This window comes from Oncorhynchus tshawytscha, linkage group LG10, assembly GCF_018296145.1.
Source record: "Oncorhynchus tshawytscha isolate Ot180627B linkage group LG10, Otsh_v2.0, whole genome shotgun sequence".
NCBI lineage: Eukaryota > Metazoa > Chordata > Actinopteri > Salmoniformes > Salmonidae > Oncorhynchus > Oncorhynchus tshawytscha.
The window spans coordinates 78,183,277-78,206,689 of record NC_056438.1 but is presented as its reverse complement, the minus strand read 5'-3'; the positions used below and the strand labels follow the sequence as shown (position 1 = coordinate 78,206,689).

Sequence of the window (23,413 nt, the reverse complement as noted above, 5' to 3'; positions counted from 1 at the left end):
GTGGTGAGGGTCGGCAACAACTGTACCGGTACCCCCTGTATATAGCCTCAACATTGACTCTGTACCGCTACCCCCTGTATATAGCCTCCACATTGACTCTGTACCGGTACCCCCTGTATATAGCCTCGTTATTGTCATTTTCTTATTACTTCTAGATTTTTATTTAGTAAATATTTTCTTAACTTTCTTGAACTGCATTGTTAAGGGCTTGTAAGTAAGCATTTCACGGTATGGTATACACCTGTTGTATTCAGCGCATGTAACGATTTGATATGAATGATGTTAATACGTTATCAGTTGTAGCATGATAAATATGTTAATGTTATGGCAGGACAATACATTATAAAATTATATTCATACATTATTGCATGATATTAATATGTAGAGAATCTGAATGATCGGCTATGAAAAGCCAACTGACATTTACTCCTGAGGTGCTGACCTGTTGCACCCTCTACAACCACTGTGATTATTATCTGACCCTGCTGGTCATCTTTGAACATCTTGGCAATGTTCTGTTATAATCTCCACCCAGAAGAGGACTGGCCACCCCTCATAGCCTGGTTCCTCTCTAGGTTTCTTCCTAGGTTGTTGGCCTTTCTAGGGAGTTTTGACTAGCCAACGTGCTTCTACATCTGCATTGCTTGCTGTTTGGGGTTTTAGGCTGGGTTTCTGTACAGCACTTTGAGATATCAGCTGATGTCAAAAGAAGGGCTTTATAAATACATTTGATGTTATTAATATGACATAAGCAGGAGAATGGTGAAATGTTAACAAATACAATACATTTCAGTATATTAAAACCATTCATATTTAATATGCTGTTGAAAGCCCAAAATACACTTCATCATCCAACAATAACTATTGTAAGACTGAGGATACGGCGTCTTGCTGTCTACACCATAGAAAGTCAGTATATTTTTATGACGTGGCCCCTATACTGGCGCTTCCTCTTAACTCATCGCCATAGTAATGGGGGGAGAAGGGGGGGGGAGACAAGTCAATAACAACCTAAAAATAAAGACAATTTACTCAAACTAGTTATTTCACTCGTCACAAGTAAGTGTGCATCCCATCCAATCTATGATTTTACATATTCAATTTGGATACGCAGTTAAGTTATATGTATAAACCCTGTAGTTTGAGATGTTTTAAACTAACATCCTAGACCCAATTTCCTGTCTAACTATATGAAACATTATACAGTACAATAGCCCTCTTGGAAGATGTGAATATTGGTTCAAGATTATAAAACAAGTCTGTAAGGAGGAGATTTCACTTTAAAATGTGTAAACGTTGTCCACCAGATGCCCAATGTTACAATGTGTGATTTAAGAAATACCTTTTTTAAAATTTTTATCTTGATTGCTTAAGACAACTACAAACATACTTGAAAATCTGTAGCCTGGTCCCAGATCATTGGTCGACAATGACGAGTTGGGCTAGACAGCACAAACAGAACTGGGACCAGGCTTGATATCGTGTGCTTTTCTCGGGATTCGGAAGAAAAAAAACCATTGAATCAAAAAAACCTTTGATCAAAGTGAATTTCTCTTGACTTGTTAAACTGTACAAAAAAAATAATTAACCATAGCATCCTGAAAAATAAAGGGAACATGAATTCACATAAAGCATGTTATTTACAAAACAAATATTAAAATCTCTCAAGTCAGTCCTAATTCGGGTTGACAGAATTAAGCCACGAACAACAATATAGTCAGGGACGAACATTGATCGGCTTGAATAGTTGGTCAGGCTGTCCAGGTATACTGTAGGTGGAGTTAGGGCCAGGAGTTGCTCCTGGTCAAGTCACATGGTAAGGAAGAACTCCAGGTCCTGGAGAATCAGGATGTACCCTCTCTTTCCCAAGAAATATACACTTGCATAGTCCCTATCCAGGATCTAAAAGCGTAGGATTAGGGAAAAGCAATGGCTGGAAGAAGTTTCCTCCATTGTAAAAACACATGCGAGAAAGTCCAGAAGGGTTGAGAACCGGGACTAAGTCATAGTATTGGTGAAGGAAGGAGCAACGGGTTGTTTCTGGAATGTACAACAACAAACAGCGCATATACATGAAGACATACTACCATTGCACCAGAACTATTCCTTTTAACTATGACATCACAAAGCAAAAGGACAAAAACAAAATGTTTTTTTTTTTTTTTTAAACCTACATAGTGCTAGATAAAATATTTGCTTCATTTTTTTCCCCATTCCGTTATAAGCACAGTCTGAAGAAAGAACCGCATTCATCATGAATCTCTTGACTAGCCTCCGGGCTTCACCGGGCTGTCCGGGTTGAGTTTCCTATTAATACGAAGTCACCCACATCCCTCAAATTGGCCAGAGAAAACATCTCTAACATCTGGGTTGTATTTTTATTAATACCCAACGTAGCAAAACATTCTGCAACGGCAAATGGAGAAAAAAAAAACAAGTGATTCTTATTGAATAAATTCAGATTCAGTCCATGGTTTCTCCCATATGGTGTCTAATGAATACAACCCTGATAAACATAGTGGGCGGGGTGATAAGCCTACCCTCTCTCGGCCAGCCAATCATTGGAGCTGAAGATGGAGGATGGTAGTGTGTGAAGAAACTGTCTCTTTATGCCTTAAAATGAGGTGTCTGCCTCACGTAGATTTCTGCCTATAGTGAAGCGTCAAGTCCCCTCCACTTTTCCAGATAAAATGCTTGACAGTTCGCAGGTCCATGTTTGGGTCCAGGACCTGTGTGAGAACAGAGAAGACCGACCAAGGATGTGAATCAGGTGGATATGTATTTCAGTCATCGCTGTCATTATTACTCTGTAATATGACATGTTATACTAAACCAAAATAACTTCAACATCGAAGCAACAAACTACATTGCCCAAACCACCATCAAAAGTGAAGCTGTCAAGTAGTGGACTTTTTCAAAAAATACTTATGAATCACAACAGATACACACTCTCCTTCAACAACTGAGGTCCATAATCTTTACTAAAAAAAAAGCAACGATTGTTCCTCATTCCTCCCGAAACTACAGGAGAATGAGGAGTAGGTAGGGTTCCCACCTGGTCTTGACATATCAGTTCAATCTTCTCCTCGGCCATGAGGGCCATGTCCTCGTCCTTCTCCGTCTCTCCTGGCTTGTCATTGGCTGCCAAGGAGGAAGCAGTGGTCTGGGACTCAGTGTCCAGGTTAATGATCTTCTCATAGACGTGTTCCATCACCTTCCTCACCTGCAGCATGTCACTGGCAGACAGACGGTCCCTACAGAGAGAGAGAAACACACACACACAGACAGTGGAATAAAAGAATGTGTGTCAAGGGGAAGTAGGATCTTGATCTCCGACGGGAAATGTCGACGATGCATTTATATGTAGAGGTCAAATCGTGTGGGTGTGTGTGTGTGTGTGTGTAGGATTTATTCAGGTAAGAACATCAAAGCTGAATATTAATAGAAGGGACTTGGAAGTGTGGAATGTAGTGATTTCTCATGAAGAAACCTGAAACGGAGAAAATCAAAAATCTAAATGTTACTTCTTCAGTGTCTTGGCTCCAGAAGACGAGTGGGGTTGGAGGTAGAACGGGATCTTGTTGAATTTCGGCATGTTCTTCTGGAGGACATAGAAAAAGAGGGCAAAAATGTAAAAAAAATTAAGTGAAGTCCGAGGCAAGAAGAGTGAAAGCAAAAGGAAGACTGAAAAGGTACTTACGTCCACGGTGATGTCTATGACCCACTGTGGGACTGTCTCATTCAGTAACATAGACTCCGTCTCCCCACCCGAGTCCCTACACAACAGTCTGAAACAGGAGAATCAACATTAGAACTGGAAGAACAGTACAGAGAAATAAACAAACGTTGCACGTGTGTGTCCAACTGGTGATGCAAGACAAGTAGTGATTCATTCTCAGATTCATGAATGATCGCATGCATGATATAGCCTCGACAATTTTTTTTTTTGCTCCCAAAATTCTCTATAATCCCTCAATCAAATGTATTTATATAATAGTAGCGTTAGGTCATAGACAAACACACAACCCAGGTTACACTTCACTCCCTTCCTCCAGGGGGCAGCAGCAACCTTGTCCAGATGCTGAGCCTGGTTGATAAGCACATCAGGTGATTGTCAGTCAGTGTCCCAGCTGGCAGAGGCTGCTGGTTGGTTTGGTGGTCGCTGGTTGGTTTGGTGGCCGCGAGGCCGCTGGTTGGTTTGGTGGCCGCTGGTTGGTTTGGTGGCCGCGAGGCCGCTGGTTGGTTTGGTGGCCGCTGGTTTGTTTGGTGGCCGCTGGTTTGTTTGGTGGCCGCTGGTTTGTTTGGTGGCCGCTGGTTGGTTTGGTGGTCGCTGGTTGGTTTGGTGGTCGCGAGGCCGCTGGTTGGTTTGGTGGTCGCGAGGCCGCTGGTTGGTTTGGTGGTCGCGAGGCCGCTGGTTGGTTTGGTGGTCGCGAGGCTGCTGGTTGGATTGGTGGTCGCGAGGCCGCTGGTTGGTTTGGTGGTCGCGAGGCCGCTGGTTGGTTTGGAGGTCGCGAGGCCGCTGGTTGGTTTGGAGGTCGCGAGGCCGCTGGTTGGTTTGGAGGTCGCGAAGCCGCTGGTTGGTTTGGTGGTCGCGAGGCTGCTGGTTGGTTTGGTGGTCGCTGGTTGGTTTGGTGGTCGCGAAGCTGCTGGTAGGTTTGGAGGTCGCGAGGCTGCTGGTTGGTTTGGTGGTCGCGAGGCTGCTGGTTGGTTTGGTGGTCGCGAGGCGGCTGGTTGGTTTGGTGGTCGCGAGGCTGCTGGTTGGTTTGGTGGCCGCTGGTTGGTTTGGTGGTCGCGAGGCTGCAGGTTGGTTTGGTGGTCGCGAGGCCGCTGGTTGGTTTGGTGGTCGCGAGGCCGCTGGTTGGTTTGGTGGTCGCGAGGCCGCTGGTTGGTTTGGAGGTCGCGAGGCCGCTGGTTGGTTTGGAGGTCGCGAGGCCGCTGGTTGGTTTGGAGGTCGCGAGGCCGCTGGTTGGTTTGGTGGTCGCGAGGCCGCTGGTTGGTTTGGTGGTCGCGAGGCCGCTGGTTGGTTTGGTGGTCGCGAGGCCGCTGGTTGGTTTGGTGGTCGCGAGGCCGCTGGTTGGTTTGGTGGTCGCGAGGCCGCTGGTTGGTTTGGTGGTCGCGAGGCCGCTGGTTGGTTTGGTGGGCGCTGGTTGGTTTGGTGGTCGCGAGGCTGCTGGTTGGTTTGGTGGGCACTGGTTGGTTTGGTGGTCGCGAGGCTGCTGGTTGGTTTGGTGGCCGCTGGTTGGTTTGGTGGCCGCTGGTTGGTTTGGTGGCCGCTGGTTGGTTTGGTGGTCGCGAGGCCGCTGGTTGGTTTGGTGGTCGCGAGGCCGCTGGTTGGTTTGGTGGTCGCGAGGCCGCTGGTTGGTTTGGTGGGCGCTGGTTGGTTTGGTGGTCGCGAGGCTGCTGGTGTGTTTGGTGGGCACTGGTTGGTTTGGTGGTCGCGAGGCTGCTGGTTGGTTTGGTGGCCGCTGGTTGGTTTGGTGGCCGCTGGTTGGTTTGGTGGCCGCTGGTTGGTTTGGTGGCCGCTGGTTGGTTTGGTGGCCGCGAGGCCGCTGGTTGGTTTGGTGGTCGCGAGGCCGCTGGTTGGTTTGGTGGTCGCGAGGCCGCTGGTTGGTTTGGTGGTCGCGAGGCCGCTGGTTGGTTTGGTGGTCGCGAGGCCGCTGGTTGGTTTGGAGGTCGCGAGGCCGCTGGTTGGTTTGGAGGTCGCGAGGCCGCTGGTTGGTTTGGAGGTCGCGAAGCCGCTGGTTGGTTTGGAGGTCGCGAGGCCGCTGGTTGGTTTGGAGGTCGCGAGGCCGCTGGTTGGTTTGGTGGTCGCGAGGCCGCTGGTTGGTTTGGTGGTCGCGAGGCTGCTGGTAGGTTTGGTGGTCGCGAGGCTGCTGGTTGGTTTGGTGGCCGCTGGTTGGTTTGGTGGTCGCGAGGCCGCTGGTTGGTTTGGTGGTCGCGAGGCCGCTGGTTGGTTTGGTGGTCGCGAGGCCGCTGGTTGGTTTGGAGGTCGCGAGGCCGCTGGTTGGTTTGGAGGTCGCGAGGCCGCTGGTTGGTTTGGAGGTCGCGAGGCCGCTGGTTGGTTTGGAGGTCGCGAGGCCGCTGGTTGGTTTGGAGGTCGCGAGGCCGCTGGTTGGTTTGGAGGTCGCGAGGCCGCTGGTTGGTTTGGTGGTCGCGAGGCTGCTGGTTGGTTTGGTGGTCGCGAGGCTGCTGGTTGGTTTGGTGGTCGCGAGGCTGCTGGTTGGTTTGGTGGTCGCGAGGCTGCTGGTTGGTTTGGTGGCCGCTGGTTGGTTTGGTGGTCGCGAGGCTGCTGGTTGGTTTGGTGGTCGCGAGGCTGCTGGTTGGTTTGGTGGTCGCGAAGCTGCTGGTAGGTTTGGTGGTCGCGAGGCTGCTGGTTGGTTTGGTGGTCGCGAGGCTGCTGGTTGGTTTGGTGGCCGCTGGTTGGTTTGGTGGTCGCGAGGCCGCTGGTTGGTTTGGTGGTCGCGAGGCCGCTGGTTGGTTTGGTGGTCGCGAGGCCGCTGGTTGGTTTGGAGGTCGCGAGGCCGCTGGTTGGTTTGGAGGTCGCGAGGCCGCTGGTTGGTTTGGAGGTCGCGAGGCCGCTGGTTGGTTTGGAGGTCGCGAGGCCGCTGGTTGGTTTGGAGGTCGCGAGGCCGCTGGTTGGTTTGGAGGTCGCGAGGCCGCTGGTTGGTTTGGAGGTCGCGAGGCCGCTGGTTGGTTTGGAGGTCGCGAGGCCGCTGGTTGGTTTGGAGGTCGCGAGGCCGCTGGTTGGTTTGGAGGTCGCGAGGCCGCTGGTTGGTTTGGTGGTCGCGAGGCTGCTGGTTGGTTTGGTGGTCGCGAGGCTGCTGGTTGGTTTGGTGGTCGCGAGGCTGCTGGTTGGTTTGGTGGTCGCGAGGCTGCTGGTTGGTTTGGTGGCCGCTGGTTGGTTTGGTGGTCGCGAGGCTGCTGGTTGGTTTGGTGGTCGCGAGGCTGCTGGTTGGTTTGGTGGTCGCGAAGCTGCTGGTAGGTTTGGTGGTCGCGAGGCTGCTGGTTGGTTTGGTGGTCGCGAGGCTGCTGGTTGGTTTGGTGGCCGCTGGTTGGTTTGGTGGTCGCGAGGCTGCTGGTTGGTTTGGTGGTCGCGAGGCTGCTGGTTGGTTTGGTGGTCATGAGAATGCTGGTTGGTTTGGTGGTCGCGAAGCTGCTGGTAGGTTTGGTGGTCGCGAGGCTGCTGGTTGTTTTGGTGGTCGCGAGGCTGCTGGTTGGTTTGGTGGCCGCTGGTTGGTTTGGTGGTCGCGAGGCTGCTGGTTGGTTTGGTGGTCGCGAGGCTGCTGGTTGGTTTGGTGGTCGCGAGGCTGCTGGTTGGTTTGGTGGTCGCGAAGCTGCTGGTAGGTTTGGTGGTCGCGAGGCTGCTGGTTGTTTTGGTGGTCGCGAGGCTGCTGGTTGGTTTGGTGGCCGCTGGTTGGTTTGGTGGTCGCGAGGCCGCTGGTTGGTTTGGTGGTCGCGAGGCCGCTGGTTGGTTTGGTGGTCGCGAGGCCGCTGGTTGGTTTGGTGGTCGCGAGGCCGCTGGTTGGTTTGGTGGTCGCGAGGCCGCTGGTTGGTTTGGTGGTCGCGAGGCCGCTGGTTGGTTTGGTGGTCGCGAGGCCGCTGGTTGGTTTGGAGGTCGCGAGGCCTCTGGTTGGTTTGGAGGTCGCGAGGCCGCTGGTTGGTTTGGAGGTCGCGAGGCCGCTGGTTGGTTTGGTGGTCGCGAGGCCGCTGGTTGGTTTGGTGGTCGCGAGGCCGCTGGTTGGTTTGGTGGTCGCGAAGCTGCTGGTAGGTTTGGTGGTCGCGAGGCTGCTGGTTGGTTTGGTGGTCGCGAGGCTGCTGGTTGGTTTGGTGGCCGCTGGTTGGTTTGGTGGTCGCGAGGCTGCTGGTTGGTTTGGTGGTCGCGAGGCTGCTGGTTGGTTTGGTGGTCGCGAGGCTGCTGGTTGGTTTGGTGGTCGCGAAGCTGCTGGTAGGTTTGGTGGTCGCGAGGCTGCTGGTTGGTTTGGTGGTCGCGAGGCTGCTGGTTGGTTTGGTGGCCGCTGGTTGGTTTGGTGGTCGCGAGGCTGCTGGTTGGTTTGGTGGTCGCGAGGCTGCTGGTTGGTTTGGTGGTCGCGAGGCTGCTGGTTGGTTTGGTGGTCGTGAGGCTTTCCATTTGGAATCTTTAGTTTAGACATGCGTCTGTAGTTTTCCTTTCTGTATAGATCGGTTTCTGTGACCACATGATAATCCACTTGGGCTCACTGACCCAAAGGGGTCAAGACAGAGCCCTGGACCTAAGGTAAGGTTGTCGTCTCCCTGGGCACACCTGCATCCAACGCGGTCCTCATACACTGATTTCTCACAAATTCACATATTCATTCAGCTTAAGGACCATGTAGCTAGGCTAGGACCCCTAGACATAATGAGTCAGGTTACAGACCATGTAGCTAAGACCCCTAGACATAATGAGTCAGGTTACAGACCATGTAGCTAGGACGCCTAGACATAATGAGTCAGGTTACAGACCATGTAGCTAGGAGCCCTAGACATAATGAGTCAGGTTACAGACCATGTAGCTAGGACGCCTAGACATAATGAGTCAGGTTACAGACCATGTAGCTAGGAGCCCTAGACATAATGAGTCAGGTTACAGACCATGTAGCTAGGACCCCTAGACATAATGAGTCAGGTTACAGACAATGTGGCTAGGACCCCTAGACTTAGCGAGTCAGGTTACAGACCATGTAGGTTGGCCTAAGACCCCTAGACTTAGCGAGTCTAACAATATTAGCAGGCTAGCTATGGGTTTCGTAAAATTGAAATATGTACCGGAACAGAGTCCTCCCTCCTGCCTCTCCGAAGATGACTGGAGTGTGTGGAGGCACCTGGAAGTACCCATTCCCCTTCTGCACCCGCGTCTCCTGCTCCCCATTCACTGCTGCTGGGGTTTGGACAAGGTCAAAAGTCACTAGAATCGTTTTTACTGCTCCTATACCATGATGAAATAATGAGTCTATGGACATTTTTTTCTGGGCCTAACCCTGCGACGTGGGATGTCAAACACTATAGCCGTCTACAGCCAATATCTCAGGTGAACACTGTTTTTGACAACAACAACAAGGCCAGTTTACCATGGTTGATGACCTCGTTCTCCTCCTCATCCATGGGGTTGATGTGCGTCCTGGGCCAGAACTCTAGCAGGGCCTGAAGTAGCAGTCCACCAAGGTTCACTATACACACACAAACATTGCAAAGCTAAAGAAAAAAAAATGCAGTATAAAGAAGTTATATTAAAAATGAAAACCTAAAAAATAAAAAAAATCATACACTTTGGGTCCGATCCATCGGAGCTTGAGAAGCTAGCATCCTTAGCAGACACCCAGGCAGCGAAGCAGTCACTCTCATCCAGTGTGATGGTCAGCATCTATCCAGCAACACACAGGAGGGAGAGAGAGCAACAACATCAGCCAATCTTATCTAGCTAGCTTCACCTTTTCAAAAAACACTGAATAAGTATAGTATTACTAAGTTATAAAACGAGAAACTTACCCCTGTCTTGAGGTCGACAGAGAACCAGTTTGGGACGTAGACCTGCTTGAACCTCTTCTTGATCTCTTCATCAAACTCTACTTTCCCCAGGTCCTCTCCCTTACAGGCTTTCAGCACGTCCCAGAATGCAACATTGTTGTTGGTGTCTTTGGTGACGATGTGCCTCTTGTCATTCAGAATGTGACACTGAATTATACTGGCCCCTCCTACAACAGCAAATATATACAGTAGTTATCGTTTGACCACAGCAAGACTAGGTTTGGGCGGTATTAAGATTTTCATACCATTTCTGTACCATAACGGGATACATGATATTACCAAATGTGCACACAAGGGGCACTATTTTTTTAATTTTAAATACAGTGCCATTGGAAAGCACTCAGACCCCTTGACATTATCCATGGTTTGTTAGGTTTTTATTTTTCAGAGTAAATAACTCACGGACACTAGAGAAGCTAAACCAAGTTTAATTCTTCCCAAAGGGTCGTTACAGTTGTATTCAGAGAACAAAACATTTCTCGCCATCACAGGTATATATATATATATATATATATATATCTCCACTTTGGACACTCCTCCTCTCCAATCCTTACATCTTATGGTTCCACAGGAACCTTATAACTCCCTCCAGGGGATCTGACCTCACCACCTGACGACCTCCCCTCCTTCACCTAATCCACAGATGTCCATCTGCTTCCCCTATAGCAATCCTTTGATCTCCTCCCGTCCACCCAGCACATTCCACAGCCACTCTGTCTTTCCTACAGCTCTCACTCCTTTATATACTACGCATCTCATCTATCATGTCCTTTAATATCTCAATGTTCAAAATGTAGAATCCAACAGGTTACAGCCTTATTCTAAAACAGATTAAATATTTTTCCCCCACTCATCAATCTACACACAATATCTCATAATGACAAAGCAAAATCAGGTTTGTAGAATTTTTTTTTTTAAATAGATTTTACAATCACATTTACATAAGTATTCAGACCCTTTACTCATTCCTTTGTTGAAGCACCTTTGGCAGCAATTTCAGCCTCGAGTCTTCTTGGGTATGACGCTGCAAATGCATTTGGTGTTTCTCCCATTGTTCTCTGCAGATCCTCTCAAGTTCTGTCAGGTTGGATGGGGAGCTTCACTGCAAAGCTATTTTCAGGTTTCTCCAGAGACGTTCAGTCGGGTTCAATTCTGGGCTCTGGCTGGGCCACTCAAGGACGTTCAGAGACTTGTCCCGAAGCCACTCCTTTGTTGTTTTGGCTGTGTGCTTAGGGTCGTTGTCCCGTTGGAAGGTGAACCTTCACCCCAGTCTGAGGTCCTGAGTGCTCTGGAGCAGGTTTTCATCAAGGATATCTCTGTACTCTGACGAGTCTTCCAGTCCCTGCCACTGAAAAATATCCCCACAGCATGATGCCGCCACCGCCACCACCACCTCCTGATGTGACGCTTGGACAAATAATTCAATCTTGGTTTCATTAAACCAGAGATTCTTATTTCTCATGGTCTTTAGGTGCCTTTTGGCAAACTCCAAGTGGGCCGTCATGTGATGTTTACTGAGGAGTGGCTTCCGTCTGGCCACTCTACCATGAAGGCCTAATTGGACTAGTGCTGCAGAGATGGGAGAACCTTCCAGAAGGACAATTACCTCCACAGAGGAACTCTGGAGGTCTGTCAGATGACCAAGAACCCGATGGTCACCTCCCTGACCAAGGTCATTCTCCCCTGATTGCTCAGTTTGGCCGTGCGGCCAGCTCTAGGAAGAGTCTTGGTGGCTCCAAACTTCTTTCATTTAAGAATGATGGAGGCCACTGTGTTCTTGGGGACCTTCAATGCTGCAGAAATTGTTTGGGTACCCTTCCCCAGATAGGATTGTGTCGAGGCACAGATGTGCCTGTCTCTGAGCTCTACGGATAATTCCTTTGACCTCATGACTTGTTTTTTGCTCTGACATTATCTGTCAACTGTGGGACCTTATAGACAGGTGTGTGCCTTTACAAATCATGTGCAATCAATTGAATTTACCACAGGTGGACTCCAATTAAGTTGTAGAAACAAGGATAATCAATGGAAACAGGATGCACCAGAGTTCAATTTTAGTCTCATTTCAAAGGGTCTGAATACTTATGTAAATATGGTATTTGTTTTTAATATATTTGCCAATTTTTTTTGCAAATAATAATTTTTGCTTTGTCATTATGGGGTATTGCGTGTAGATTAATGAGTAGATTGATGAGGGAAAAATTATAATTTAATCAATTTTAGAATAAGGCTTTGACGTAAATTATTTTTTGTAAAGGGTCAAACGATATTTAAGCAATAAAGCCCGAGGTGTGATATATGGCCAATATACCACGGCCAAGAGCATTTTTTATGTACGACGCAACGCGGAGTGCCTGGACACAGCCCTTAGCCGTGGTATATTGTCCATACATCAAATCCCCAAGGCGCCTTATCGCTATTATAAACTGGTTACCAAAGTAATTACAGCAGTACAAATAAATGTTTTGTCATACAACTGAGCAAGAGGACAAGTACATTAAGAGTGTCTAGTTTGAGAAACAGACGCTTCACAAGTCCTCAACTGGCAGCTTCTGAGACTGGTGTTTTGCGGGTACTATTTAATGAAGCTGCCAGTTGAGGACTTGTGAGGCGTCTGTTTCTCAAACTAGACACTCTTAATGTACTTGTCCTCTTGCTCAGTTGTGCACCGGGGCCTCACACTCCTCTTTCCATTCTGGTTAGAGCCAGTTTGCAATGTTCTGTGAAGGGAGTAATAAATAATTTAAAAAGGCAATGCTACCAAATACTAGTTGAGTGTATGTAAACTTCGGGCCCACTGGGAATGTGATGAAAGAAGTAAAAGCTGAAATAAATCATGCTCTACTATTATTCTGACATTTCACATTCTTAAAATAAAGTGGTAATCCTAACTGACCTAAGACAGGATATTTTTTTTTAACTAGCATTAAATGTCAGGAATTGTGAAAAACTGAGTTTAAATGTATTTGGCTAAGGTGTATGTAGTAAACTTATATAGACACACACTTATTTTTTGGGGGCATTGAAAATCATACCGTCGGTATTTCGAAATACCCTGCTATATACTATAAACGATATATCGCCCAAGCCTAGTTCATGGTTAGAAACTAGGGTCACGTCTGCCTCTCCTCACAACCACTGCATTCAGGAAGAGATAGTTTAAAAAAACAAAACAATGAGGATCTATTTGAGTGAGGACAACAAACAGGTTGCACTAAGATTCATGTGAAAACTACACCCAGTTAGGTGGATCACTCCACACCCACTAACGTAGCCGTACCTTTGATGACCTGTTCAGGCGCTGTACACAGCGGGGTCAGGGGGGCGATGATATCATTGTCATAATCCCCAGACGCCCGGAAGTTGTGGATTCCCTTTAGACACTGCAACAAAAACAGAAGAAAAAAAAGAAGATTTTTTTATTTAAAAAAAAAAATTTTTTAGATAAAAACTTAATTGACCCCAACCCTGACACATAGAAAGCTCTAGAATGATCTCTGAGGGCATCGGAAGACATGGCATGCTTATTTGTTTACCCATTTGTTAACAGATGACTTGGTGGTAGAGACCCAGATAACAGGAGGAGGGTCAGCTGTCCTGTCCAGTTCCATCTGAGGAGGAGAGGGATAGCCCCCGTCAGACCCAGGTTAATACACACACACCCACCCACTCACATCCCACTCCCTCAACCTCAGTAGCTCAGCACACCCCTCCCTCCCTCACCCTCAGTAGCCAGCACACCCATCCCTCCCCCACCCTCAGTAGCTCAGCACCCCCTTCCTCCCCCACCCTCAGTAGCTCAGCACCCCCTTCCTCCCACACCCTCAGTAGCTCAGCACACCCCTCCCTCCCTCTCAGTAGCTCAGCACCCCTCCCTCCCTCACCCTCAGTAGCTCAGCACACCCCTCCCTCCCTCTCAGTGGCTCAGCAACCCCCCTCCCTCGCTCCCTCACCCTCAGTAGCTCAGCACCCCCCTCAGTAGCTCAGCTGGTGCTTGCAACACCAGGATACTGGGTTCAATTCCCGGGACCACCCGTATGTAGAGCCCGTATGTAGAAATGTACGCATTTAGCATCTGCTAAATGGCAGATATAATGAACCACAACCAGTCCCATGCCCTTACCTTCAGTACTGGGGCCTTCTCCTCACAGATGAGTACTCTGATATCAGGGTTCCTCAGGTCGGTGCAGAAGATCTTCTTGTCTCTGCCTCCAGAGTAGATGTGTGTGAAGGCTTCGTTCACCTGCAGGGCCCACACTCCCTCGTCGTGGACCCGATACGTAGCGATACACCTCTGCTGACCCAGAGACCACAACCTGATGGTTCCATCTGAGCTGCCTGACAGACACTGGGAACCACAGAGAGAGGAGAGTTAGACTGACGGACAACCAAACAGAAAAGGTTCATGTAATAGAGGGTCAGATGCAATGTAGGAAAAATGCTGAGACGGAAAAGGAAAATACTCATTATTTTAGGACCAAGTTCTGGAAGAACCCCTCAGTTAATTTTCTTTATAACCATTTTCTGAAAATGTATTATCTATTATTATCTATTATTTAGCCGAATCAAGATATACCTTACCTGTGTGCCGTCCCGGTTCAGCAACAGTGACTTGACGTTGTCGGAGTGGCCTTTCAGCTTCATCAGCTTAGCACATGTCCTAGGGTCCCATACTCTCAGGACCTGATGAAACGTCAACAGATTGAAGAGACAACAACCTTTAAAACCCAACAACGGTCTACAAATATGCAGTAGAACTTGTGCTTTGGTAAATAAAGGTGACCTTTCAAAAGGCAGCCAAACAACTGCCGTCAAAAACTGTAGACATAAAATTAAATTGTATTAATTTAAATTAAAAACATGAACTTTGACCTGGCAACAAAACAAAAAAAGGTGACTAAAAATGTTGCCCTCTAACCTTTTCAGTAGAGCCAGATACGATGACTGTCCCCATCTGGTTCATAGCCAAGCTGTAGATGGAGTCTTTGTTCCCACTGAGGGACGACGCTGTCACACACACGCACAACGGTTAAGATTCCAACGGTCGGCGAACAGGTTTGTGTTAGGTAAAAACATTATTTTAAGAGCACGTACTGCATCGGAAAACAATAGGCTTTGCGGTATGAAAGATTGATTTCTGCCTCAACAAATACCTGTTCTCCAGACACAAATTAAGTCTAGTCCTGGACCGAAAACGTCTTTCAATGGCGAATCTTCATTGAGAATGCTATTTAGACCTGGACTAGGCTTCATCTGTGTCTACGAAACCGGCCTGTGGAGATGTTTTTAAACTCAATGGGACTCAACTTGTAAATATTGTAGAAATCAACAAAATGACATTTACTGGTGACAGTGTTGTTGGAGGCAGTCAGTGCTGTTAGTGTGTTGACGTCCCACAGGAAGATCTGTCTGTCTAACCCTGCTGACGCCACCAGCTCCTTGTCTTTAGCATATGCCAATGCCTTCACATAGTCCTGCCAGGGGGAAATACAACATCACTTTGTGGTCTTCACATAGTCCTGCCAGGGGGAAATACAACATCACTTTGTGGTCTTCACATAGTCCTGCCAGGGGGAAATACAACATCACTTTGTGGCCTTCACATAGTCCTGCCAGGGGGAAATACAACATCACTTTGTGGTCTTCACATAGTCCTGCCAGGGGAAATACAACATCACTTTGTGGTCTTCACATAGTCCTGCCAGGGGGAAATACAACATCACTTTGTGGTCTTCACATAGTCCTGCCAGGGGGAAATACAACATCACTTTGTGGTCTTCACATAGTCCTGCCAGGGGGAAATACAACATCACTTTGTGGCCTTCACATAGTCCTGCCAGGGGAAATACAAACTCAACATCACTTTGTGGCCTTCACATAGTCCTGCCAGGGGAAATACAACATCACTTTGTGGACTTCACAAAGTCCTGCCAGGGGAAATACAAACTCAACATCACTTTGTGGCCTTCACATAGTCCTGCCAGGGAAAATACAAACTCAACATCACTTTGTGGCCTTCACATAGTCCTGCCAGGGGAAATACAAACTCAACATCACTTTGTGGCCTTCACATAGTCCTGCCAGGGGGAAATACAACATCACTTTGTGGCCTTCACATAGTCCTGCCAGGGGGAAATACAACATCACTGTGTGGTCTTCACATAGTCCTGCCAGGGTAAATACAAACTCAACATCACTTTGTGGTCTTCACATAGTCCTGCCAGGGGAAAATACAACATCACTTTGTGGCCTTCACATAGTCCTGCCAGGGGGAATACAAACTCAACATCACTTTGTGGTCTTCACATAGTCCTGCCAGGGGGAAATACAACATCACTTTGTGGTCTTCACATAGTCCTGCCAGGGGGAAATACAACATCACTTTGTGGCCTTCACATAGTCCTGCCAGGGGGAAATACAACATCACTTTGTGGCCTTCACATAGTTCTGCCAAGGGGAAATACAACATCACTTTGTGGTCTTCACATAGTTCTGCCAAGGGGAAATACAACATCACTTTGTGGCCTTCACATAGTTCTGCCAGGGGGAAATACAACATCACTTTGTGGCCTTCACATAGTCCTGCCAGGGGGAAATACAACATCACTTTGTGGCCTTCACATAGTCCTGCCAGGGGGAAATACAACATCACTTTGTGGCCTTCACATAGTCCTGCCAGGGGGAAATACAACATCACTTTGTGGCCTTCACATAGTCCTGCCAGGGGGAAATACAAAAATCACTTTTTCCTTCTTCTTTCAAATAGGAAATCTCTATTATACTGTTTAAAAATATACACAATTCCACAGCAGAACAGTATTCTGTAAATGGATATCATATTTCTGAACCACAAAGCCCAAATATCGAGTGAAAAAAAAAAGAAGAAGCACCTTGTGAGTCCGTAACGTTGACATGCAGAATCCTTTCTGTGCGTTCCACACTTTCACTGTCGTGTCTGATGAAGCAGATATCACTGGAAAGAAAGCATTTTAAACAGTGAATTTTAAAACCAGAATGTTTGTAATACATCAGGCTACTGATGTTGCTACAAGCGATGTTCAATAGGGTTAGAGGCTTTGGGGGCTTTTCTATTTATATTTTAAGGTTGGACATCAGCACCTGGGGCGCACCGCTTGGTTCCACCTCGTTAGTCCGTATGTGTTACACCTGTGCTGGCACAGGTGATATTTAAGAGTGGCTGGTCTATGCTCCAGTGCTCTTGAGAGATGTGAATTACTAAAAAATCATACATTGTGATTTTCTGGATTTTTGTTTCAGATTCCGTCTCTCACAGTTGAAGTGTACCTATGAAATTACAGACCTCCACATGCTTTGTAAGTAGGAAAACCTGCAAAATCGGCAGTGTATCAAATACTTGTTCTCCCCACTGTATTACCTCAACTAACCTGTGCCCCTCCACACTGACTCGGTACCGGTGCCCCCTGTATATAGCCTCCACACTGACTCTGTACCGGTGCCCCCTGTATATAGCCTCCACACTGACTCGGTACCGGTACCCCCTGTATATAGCCTCCACATTGACTCTGTACCGGTACCCCCTGTATATAGCCTCCACATTGACTCTGTACCGGTGCCCCTGTATATAGCCTCCACATTGACTCTGTACCGGTGCCCCCTGTATATAGCCTCCACATTGACTCTGTACCGGTGCCCCTGTATATAGCCTCCACATTGACTCTGTACCGGTGCCCCCTGTATATAGCCTCCACATTGACTCTGTACCGGTACCCCCTGTATATAGCCTCCACATTGACTCTGTACCGGTACCCCTGTATATAGCCTCCACATTGACTCTGTACCGGTGCCCCCTGTATATAGCTTCCACATTGACTCTGTACCGGTACCCCCTGTATATAGCCTCCACATTGATTCTGTACCAGTACCCCCTGTATATAGCCTCCACATTGACTCTGTACCGGTACCCCCTGTATATAGCCTCCACATTGACTCTGTACCGGTACTCCCTGTATACAGCCTCGTTATTGTTATTCTTACTTTTTTACTTTAGTCTACTTGCTAAATATTTTCTTAACTCTTCTTGAACTGCACTGTTGGTTAAGGGCCTGTAAGGAAGCATTTCACGGTAAAGTCTACAGTTGTTGTATTCGGTGCATGTGACAAATAAAGTTTGATTTGATGCGTCTCTGTTTGGCACTCAGCTTTAAGGAGATAGATAGGGGGTAAGGCCCTGCGAACAACTAGCGTCCTGTTCAAGGGATGTACTGTTACATTAAGCTGCTTCATGCTACAGAAACAGGAGATGGGCTCCTGCTCCTATGAGCTGTTCTGGTTCACTCGACAGAAACAGGAGATGGGCTCCTGCTCCTATGAGCCTTTCTGGTTCACTCGACAGAAACAGGAGATGGGCTCCTGCTCCTATGAGCCTTTCTGGTTCACTCTACAGAAACAGGAGATGGGCTCCTGCTCCTATGAGCTGTTCCGGCTCGCTCATGCAAGGCTACCCACTTACTTAGAACCCCACCTGTTTTGGTTGTTAGTCTGTTAGTTCCCCCTTCTGTTTGAGTGACAATTTTTGGTTTCTTGCCGGGGAACATAACAATACTCACATGTCTTTCCATTGCAACAGAGGACGATGTCATTGACCCAGTCTGTATGGTGCTCCATGGAAGCGATGTAAGGGTCCTGCTATGGTAAAATAACATTCACTTAACATAAGTGGTGACGGGGGGGGGGGGTTTCCCAAACACAGATTAAGCCTAATCGTGGTCTTAAAACACATTCAATTGAGATGATACAGGAAACCAGCTCACAAAGGGTTAGGGTAGGGCTATGCTAATATTAAGATTTATCAAAGGGTGACTGGGACGCAATACCTTGTGCTGGTTGACACTCCATATCCTGATGATAGAGTCTCTTCCAGCCGTGAAGAGCCGGTTCAGTGCAGGGTCCAGCTGAAGAGCATTCACCCCATTGCGATTGTGCTTCTCCACCTCGTCTCTTATCACATAAGATACCTGCAAATAAAGATAGAGGGGGATGGTCAATAATAGCCTGAACACACCCCTTCTATAGCATTGACGTATGCGTGACTAAAGCTTTGGCCAAATGTTTTTGTAATTTTTTTATTTCACCTTTATTTAACCAGGTAGGCTAGTTGAGAACAAGTTTCTCATTTACAACTGCGACCTGGCCAAGATAGAGCAAAGCAGTGCGACACAAACAACAGCACAGAGATACACATGGAATTAACAAACACAGTCTATAACACAATAGAAAAATATATATACAGTATGTGTATAAGTTGGCTGAGGCTCCATGACTACATTACATTCACTTATGCATTACATGAACAAATCTATCTAGTTCACCGCATCATTTTCTAGCTAGCAAGCTACAGGTTAAGGTTTCAAGATCCTAGCTAACGTTAGCTAGCTGACACAGCTTCTTTCTTTTTTTAAAACTTTATTTAACTAGGCAAGTCAGTTAAAGAACACATTTGTATTTACAAGTGGCCTTAGACCACTGCGCCACTTGAGAGTCAGCTAACATGTTAGAATAGCAATTATCAATTAAATGACAATTTACACATACCCTAAGAAATGCAACAATGGTTAAATAAAATTGTCGCACAACTCAGGTTCATTTTAAGTTACTTTGTTCGAGCAAATCAATGCTTCAAATCGTGTGTTTAGCATGCTAGCTAACTAGCATGTACGTTAGCTAGCTTGAGCTGAGTTAACAGTAACGAGATGAACATTCTTGGATTGCAATTTGCATCGTCTTTCCAAGATTAGTGGTGCACATTGTCACACTATTTGGAATAGTGTGCATTTTCATGTATACAGAGTTGTATTACAGAAATATCAATTGACCTGTACTTTCCTTCGCCCAGCGGCATTCTGTCTGTGGTGGGCCGCCATCTTACATGTTGACAGTCAAACCCTCATACGTCACATCCGAGAAGAAACACAGACAGAATAATGACACTGATATTTTACCGGATGTATACATGTGAAGCATCCGCTTGGCGTTTCCAATCACAAGCAAATATGGCTGGCAGTGGGGGAAGATTGAACGAGATGGATTGTGACCGACATTATGCAAACTTTTCTCATCGATTAATAATTTGATCTCAATACAGTTTTATGTATTTAAAACTATAATATTTTATGAACAGAGTGGACTAAGATTTGTAGACTTTGCCAAAGTCTTAAAACATCGCGTTGTTTAGGAGTGCAAATGTGAATTTAGGTAGTGCACACATGCACTTCACAGAGTAGGCGTTGACTAACCGAAACATGCAAATATTTTCTAGAACGCGCCAATAGGATCTTGGTAGCTTGTGCTAGACTCTGCCCACCTCCTTGCTTGTTCTGCCCACTATGACTCATTTGTTTCTATCGGAAACGACAAGCAGTGATCCATCTTGGATGAGTTATAAAAACTTTGCTACACGTTCTTCTTCGTCGATGAGGACTAACGGCATTTGGCATCCAAAATAATGATGCATTCGCCATCTACTAGACTGGAGTATAACACCCTTATACAATTGCTTGAAAAAAATAATAAAAATACCCTACACTCACCAAAAACCCACCACCCTACTCCACAATTTAAATCTATTTAGTCCTACCTCAGGCCTGAAAGGATGGTACACCACCACATAACACACCCTGTAACTCTTCTGACGTCAAGTCTCGCACACCCAAATACCTCTCTGCAGCTGCCACCACAACCTACATTTTCTGTGACTTTACATTCCATCTCTGCAGTACAGTTGATAACCATTGCTATAAATGCTAAAAATCCAATCTTTCTGAAACATATATCACTTGTTGGTTTATCCCTCTATACTGGTAGAGATCTACTACTCACACCACTCCTCTCAGGATCTCTGAAGTCGAGGATCGGTAGGATGGTCAGTTTTACGAGGGTATGTTTGGCAGCATGAGTGAAGGATGCTTGATGCGAAATAGGAAGCCAATTCTAGATTTAATTTTGGATTGGAAATGCTTAATGTGAGTCTGGAAGGAGAGTTTACAGTCTAACCAGACACCTAGGTATTTCTAGTTGTCCACATATTCTAAGTCAGAACCGTCCAGAGTAGTGATGCTGGACGGGCGGGCAGGTGCGGGCAGCGATCGGTTGAAGAGCATGCATTTAGATTTACTTGCACTTAAGAGCAGTTGGAGGCCACGGAAGGACAGATGTATGGCATTGAAGCTCGTCTGGAGGTTAGTTAACACAGTGTCCAAAGAAGGGCCAGAGGTATACAGAATGGTGTCGTCTGCGTAGAGGTGGATCAGAGAATCACCAGCAGCAAGAGCGACATCATTGATGTATACAGAGAAGAGAGTCGGCCCAAGAATTTAACTCTGTGGCACCCCCATAGAGACTGCCAGAGGTCCGGACAACAGTCCCTCCGATTTGACACACTGAACTTTATCAGAGAAGTAGTTGGTGAACCAGGCGAGGCAGTCATTTGAGAAACCAAGGCTGTTGAGTCTGCCGATAAGAATGTGGTGATTGACAGAGTCAAAAGCCTTGGCCAGGTAGATGAATACAGCTACACAGTATTGTCTCTTATCAATGGTGGTTATGATGTCGTTTAGGACCTTGAGCGTTGCTGAGGTGCACCCGTGACCAGCTCTGAAACCAGATTGCATAGTGGAGAAGATACGATGTGATTCGAAATGGTCGGTGATCTGTTTGTTAACCTGGCTCTCGAAGACCTTAGAAAGGCAGGGTAGGATAGATATAGTTCTGTAGCAGTTTAGGTCTAGTGTGTCTCAACCTTTGAAGAGGAGTATGACCACAGCAGCTTTCCAATCTTTGGGAATCTCATACGATATGAAAGAGAGGTTGAACGTGCTAGTGATAGGGGTTGCAACAATTTCGGCAGATCATTTTATAAAGAGAGGGTCCAGATTGTCGAGCCCGGCTGATTTGTAGGGGTCCAGGTTTTGCAGCTCTTTCAGAACATCAGCTATCTGGATTTGGGTGAAGGAGAAATGGGAGAGGCTTGGGCGAGTTGCTGTGGGGAGTGGAGGGCTGTTGATCAGGTAGGGGTAGCCAGGTGGAAAGCATGGCCAGCCGTAGAAAAATGCTTATTGAAATTCTCAATTATAGTTAGGTTAGGTTTGGAGAACTTACCCAGCAGGTTAGGATAATTAGCATTGCAGGTTAGGAGAATTAGGCTAAGGTTAGGAAAATGGTTAGGATTAGCATTAATTTGACAAAAGCTGGATCCATTCTAGTCATGATTGTGGTTTATGGGCATAGAAATTCAATTACTAGAGGGGATATGTCATAAACCCTCAAAGTTCCAAAATGGGGTGCAAATCTTGTTCGGGGAGAAATCCAAAACCTAGTATTCTACTTCCTAATTCTATGTTTATTGGTAACTGAGTTCCCTCATATCCCCTAGTACATTATCAGCTGTTTACTTTGAACTGTCATCTATTGCCATTAATAAAGAAATAAGTTATACAGTCAAATGTATTTATCCACATTCTGTGCAGGCCTTTTCCCCTCGCCACAACACTGCCTGCTACCACTTGATCTTGCAGTGTGTCTTTCCCACGTGATGTTCACGAAGAGGGCGAAGAGGAGTTGGACTCAGTTTGACTCATGAGCCGGATCACCCTCCTCTTCTTCTCTCTCGTCCGTGGCCTCCTGATACTCCGACACCTTTTCTCCAGGCGATCGAGGTGACCTTGAATGCTCTGCAGCAGCGGCAGCATCCCTTCCAGGTCAGACTGGGAGACTGCCAGTTGTTCAGATGGAGGTGGAGTCTCATTGCCCTGATGTTCTGCTTCTGGGTCTGTTTCTGTTCTCCTCCACCTCTGGTAGATCTTATAAGAAGAAACAAGAGAATGGTAATGAATACGCTTTGAAGGACTTTAAAACAAGGGATCTCATCAATTCAAATGAAAAGTTAAAGTAGAAGTTAAAGCAAATTATACCAATTGTATTATGCCCAATTTTTACCATCCAAATGCAGGCTGGAATGATGATGACCAACAAGACGAAGAGTCCACGTGATCCCATAGGAGACAGAAAAAAGCCTCTGGACTGGTTGGTGTTTGTCCAGGAGGTTGTTCTGTATCGGACATCTGGATGGTCTGGGATGGCAGGACTTCTAGACAACAAGGCCACCTTGATACACATCATAATGTAATAGACTATACTTTCTTCTTCTGTCCTCGGTGCTTCAACTTTGTGTATTCTGAGAATGTTCGAGATGGACTCCATCCATTTGTCATGAATCAAGTCTTCCCTTATGTCTGTTTTGAGTTCTATCTTCAGTGAACTGACATTACAGAACATGCTAAGAAACTCCAAGGCAACTTTTTCATTATTCCTGTCCGTGAGGATATTGCTTTGAAATGCCAAGAAGAAGATGAACAAGGAGAGAAGCAGGCACTTGTAAACCACTTCCATATCTCACTTCTATTGATGTTGATTCCCGTCCGGACTCACTCCCTCACCATAATGCACCGCTCTATAGAAAGTTGGAGCATGGACTAAAAGTCAAACGATGGAGCTAGTTTCACATTCAGTATTTCAACGTTGGATATCAGGACATGGCCTGCACTGTACATTTCTCAGAGCAAACCACACCTGAGAGGTTCACCTAATGGCCACAAAAAGGAGGTTTGCAGTGGCCGTAGTGTCTATTCACTCAGAGTTGCAGCGTCATCACAAAGTGATGTCACAAACCCCCCCCAAAAATAAGTTGTGTGTCACAATAGGTTTTTGGAAGGCTGAAAAGTTCTAGCGCTATACTGACAAACATCTGAATGAAACAGGAACTAAATACAGATTTTCAGCATTTATCTATTACATAAAATACGTAAAATAATTGCTTTGCATAAATGTAAACCCA

The 23,413-nt window shown here is 46.8% G+C and overlaps 1 protein-coding gene across 3 annotated transcripts; it reads right to left on the bottom strand.

Moving 5' to 3' along the window:
- Positions 1-1,529: 1,529 nt before the first annotated feature.
- Positions 1,530-19,486, bottom strand: LOC112260935 (WD repeat-containing protein 48). Of its 3 annotated transcripts, none has more exons than XM_024436315.2 (18): positions 19,398-19,486; positions 18,399-18,539; positions 18,132-18,210; positions 16,434-16,516; positions 14,888-15,017; positions 14,462-14,550; positions 14,125-14,226; positions 13,667-13,891; positions 13,080-13,154; positions 12,824-12,926; positions 9,505-9,710; positions 9,283-9,379; positions 9,087-9,185; positions 8,785-8,896; positions 3,701-3,788; positions 3,525-3,601; positions 3,056-3,254; positions 1,530-2,729 (listed from the first exon to the last, which is right to left on the bottom strand). In XM_024436315.2, exons 1-18 carry the CDS (start codon positions 19,443-19,445, stop codon positions 2,634-2,636), a joined length of 2,049 nt encoding a protein of 682 aa, XP_024292083.1. In that variant the 5' UTR covers positions 19,446-19,486; the 3' UTR covers positions 1,530-2,633. The 3 variants fall into 3 exon arrangements, with proteins under 3 accessions (XP_024292083.1, XP_024292084.1, XP_024292085.1); XM_024436316.1 differs by having other exon boundaries at positions 8,785-8,893; positions 19,398-19,480; XM_024436317.1 differs by having other exon boundaries at positions 18,132-18,207; positions 19,398-19,480.
- Between the last annotated feature and the right edge of the window lie 3,927 nt (positions 19,487-23,413).

Excerpts from the sequence above, each read along its gene's own strand:
- LOC112260935 (XM_024436315.2), bottom strand. The coding sequence starts at position 19,445 with ATGGCGGCCCACCACAGACAGAATGCCGCTGGGCGAAGGAAAGTACAG. Across the intron at positions 15,018-16,433 it reads CAACGTTACGGACTCACAAG|GACTATGTGAAGGCATTGGC; the intron begins GTGCTTCTTCTT and ends TCCCCCTGGCAG. Across the intron at positions 9,186-9,282 it reads CGATGGATCGGACCCAAAGT|TGAACCTTGGTGGACTGCTA; the intron begins GTATGATTTTTT and ends GTGTGTGTATAG.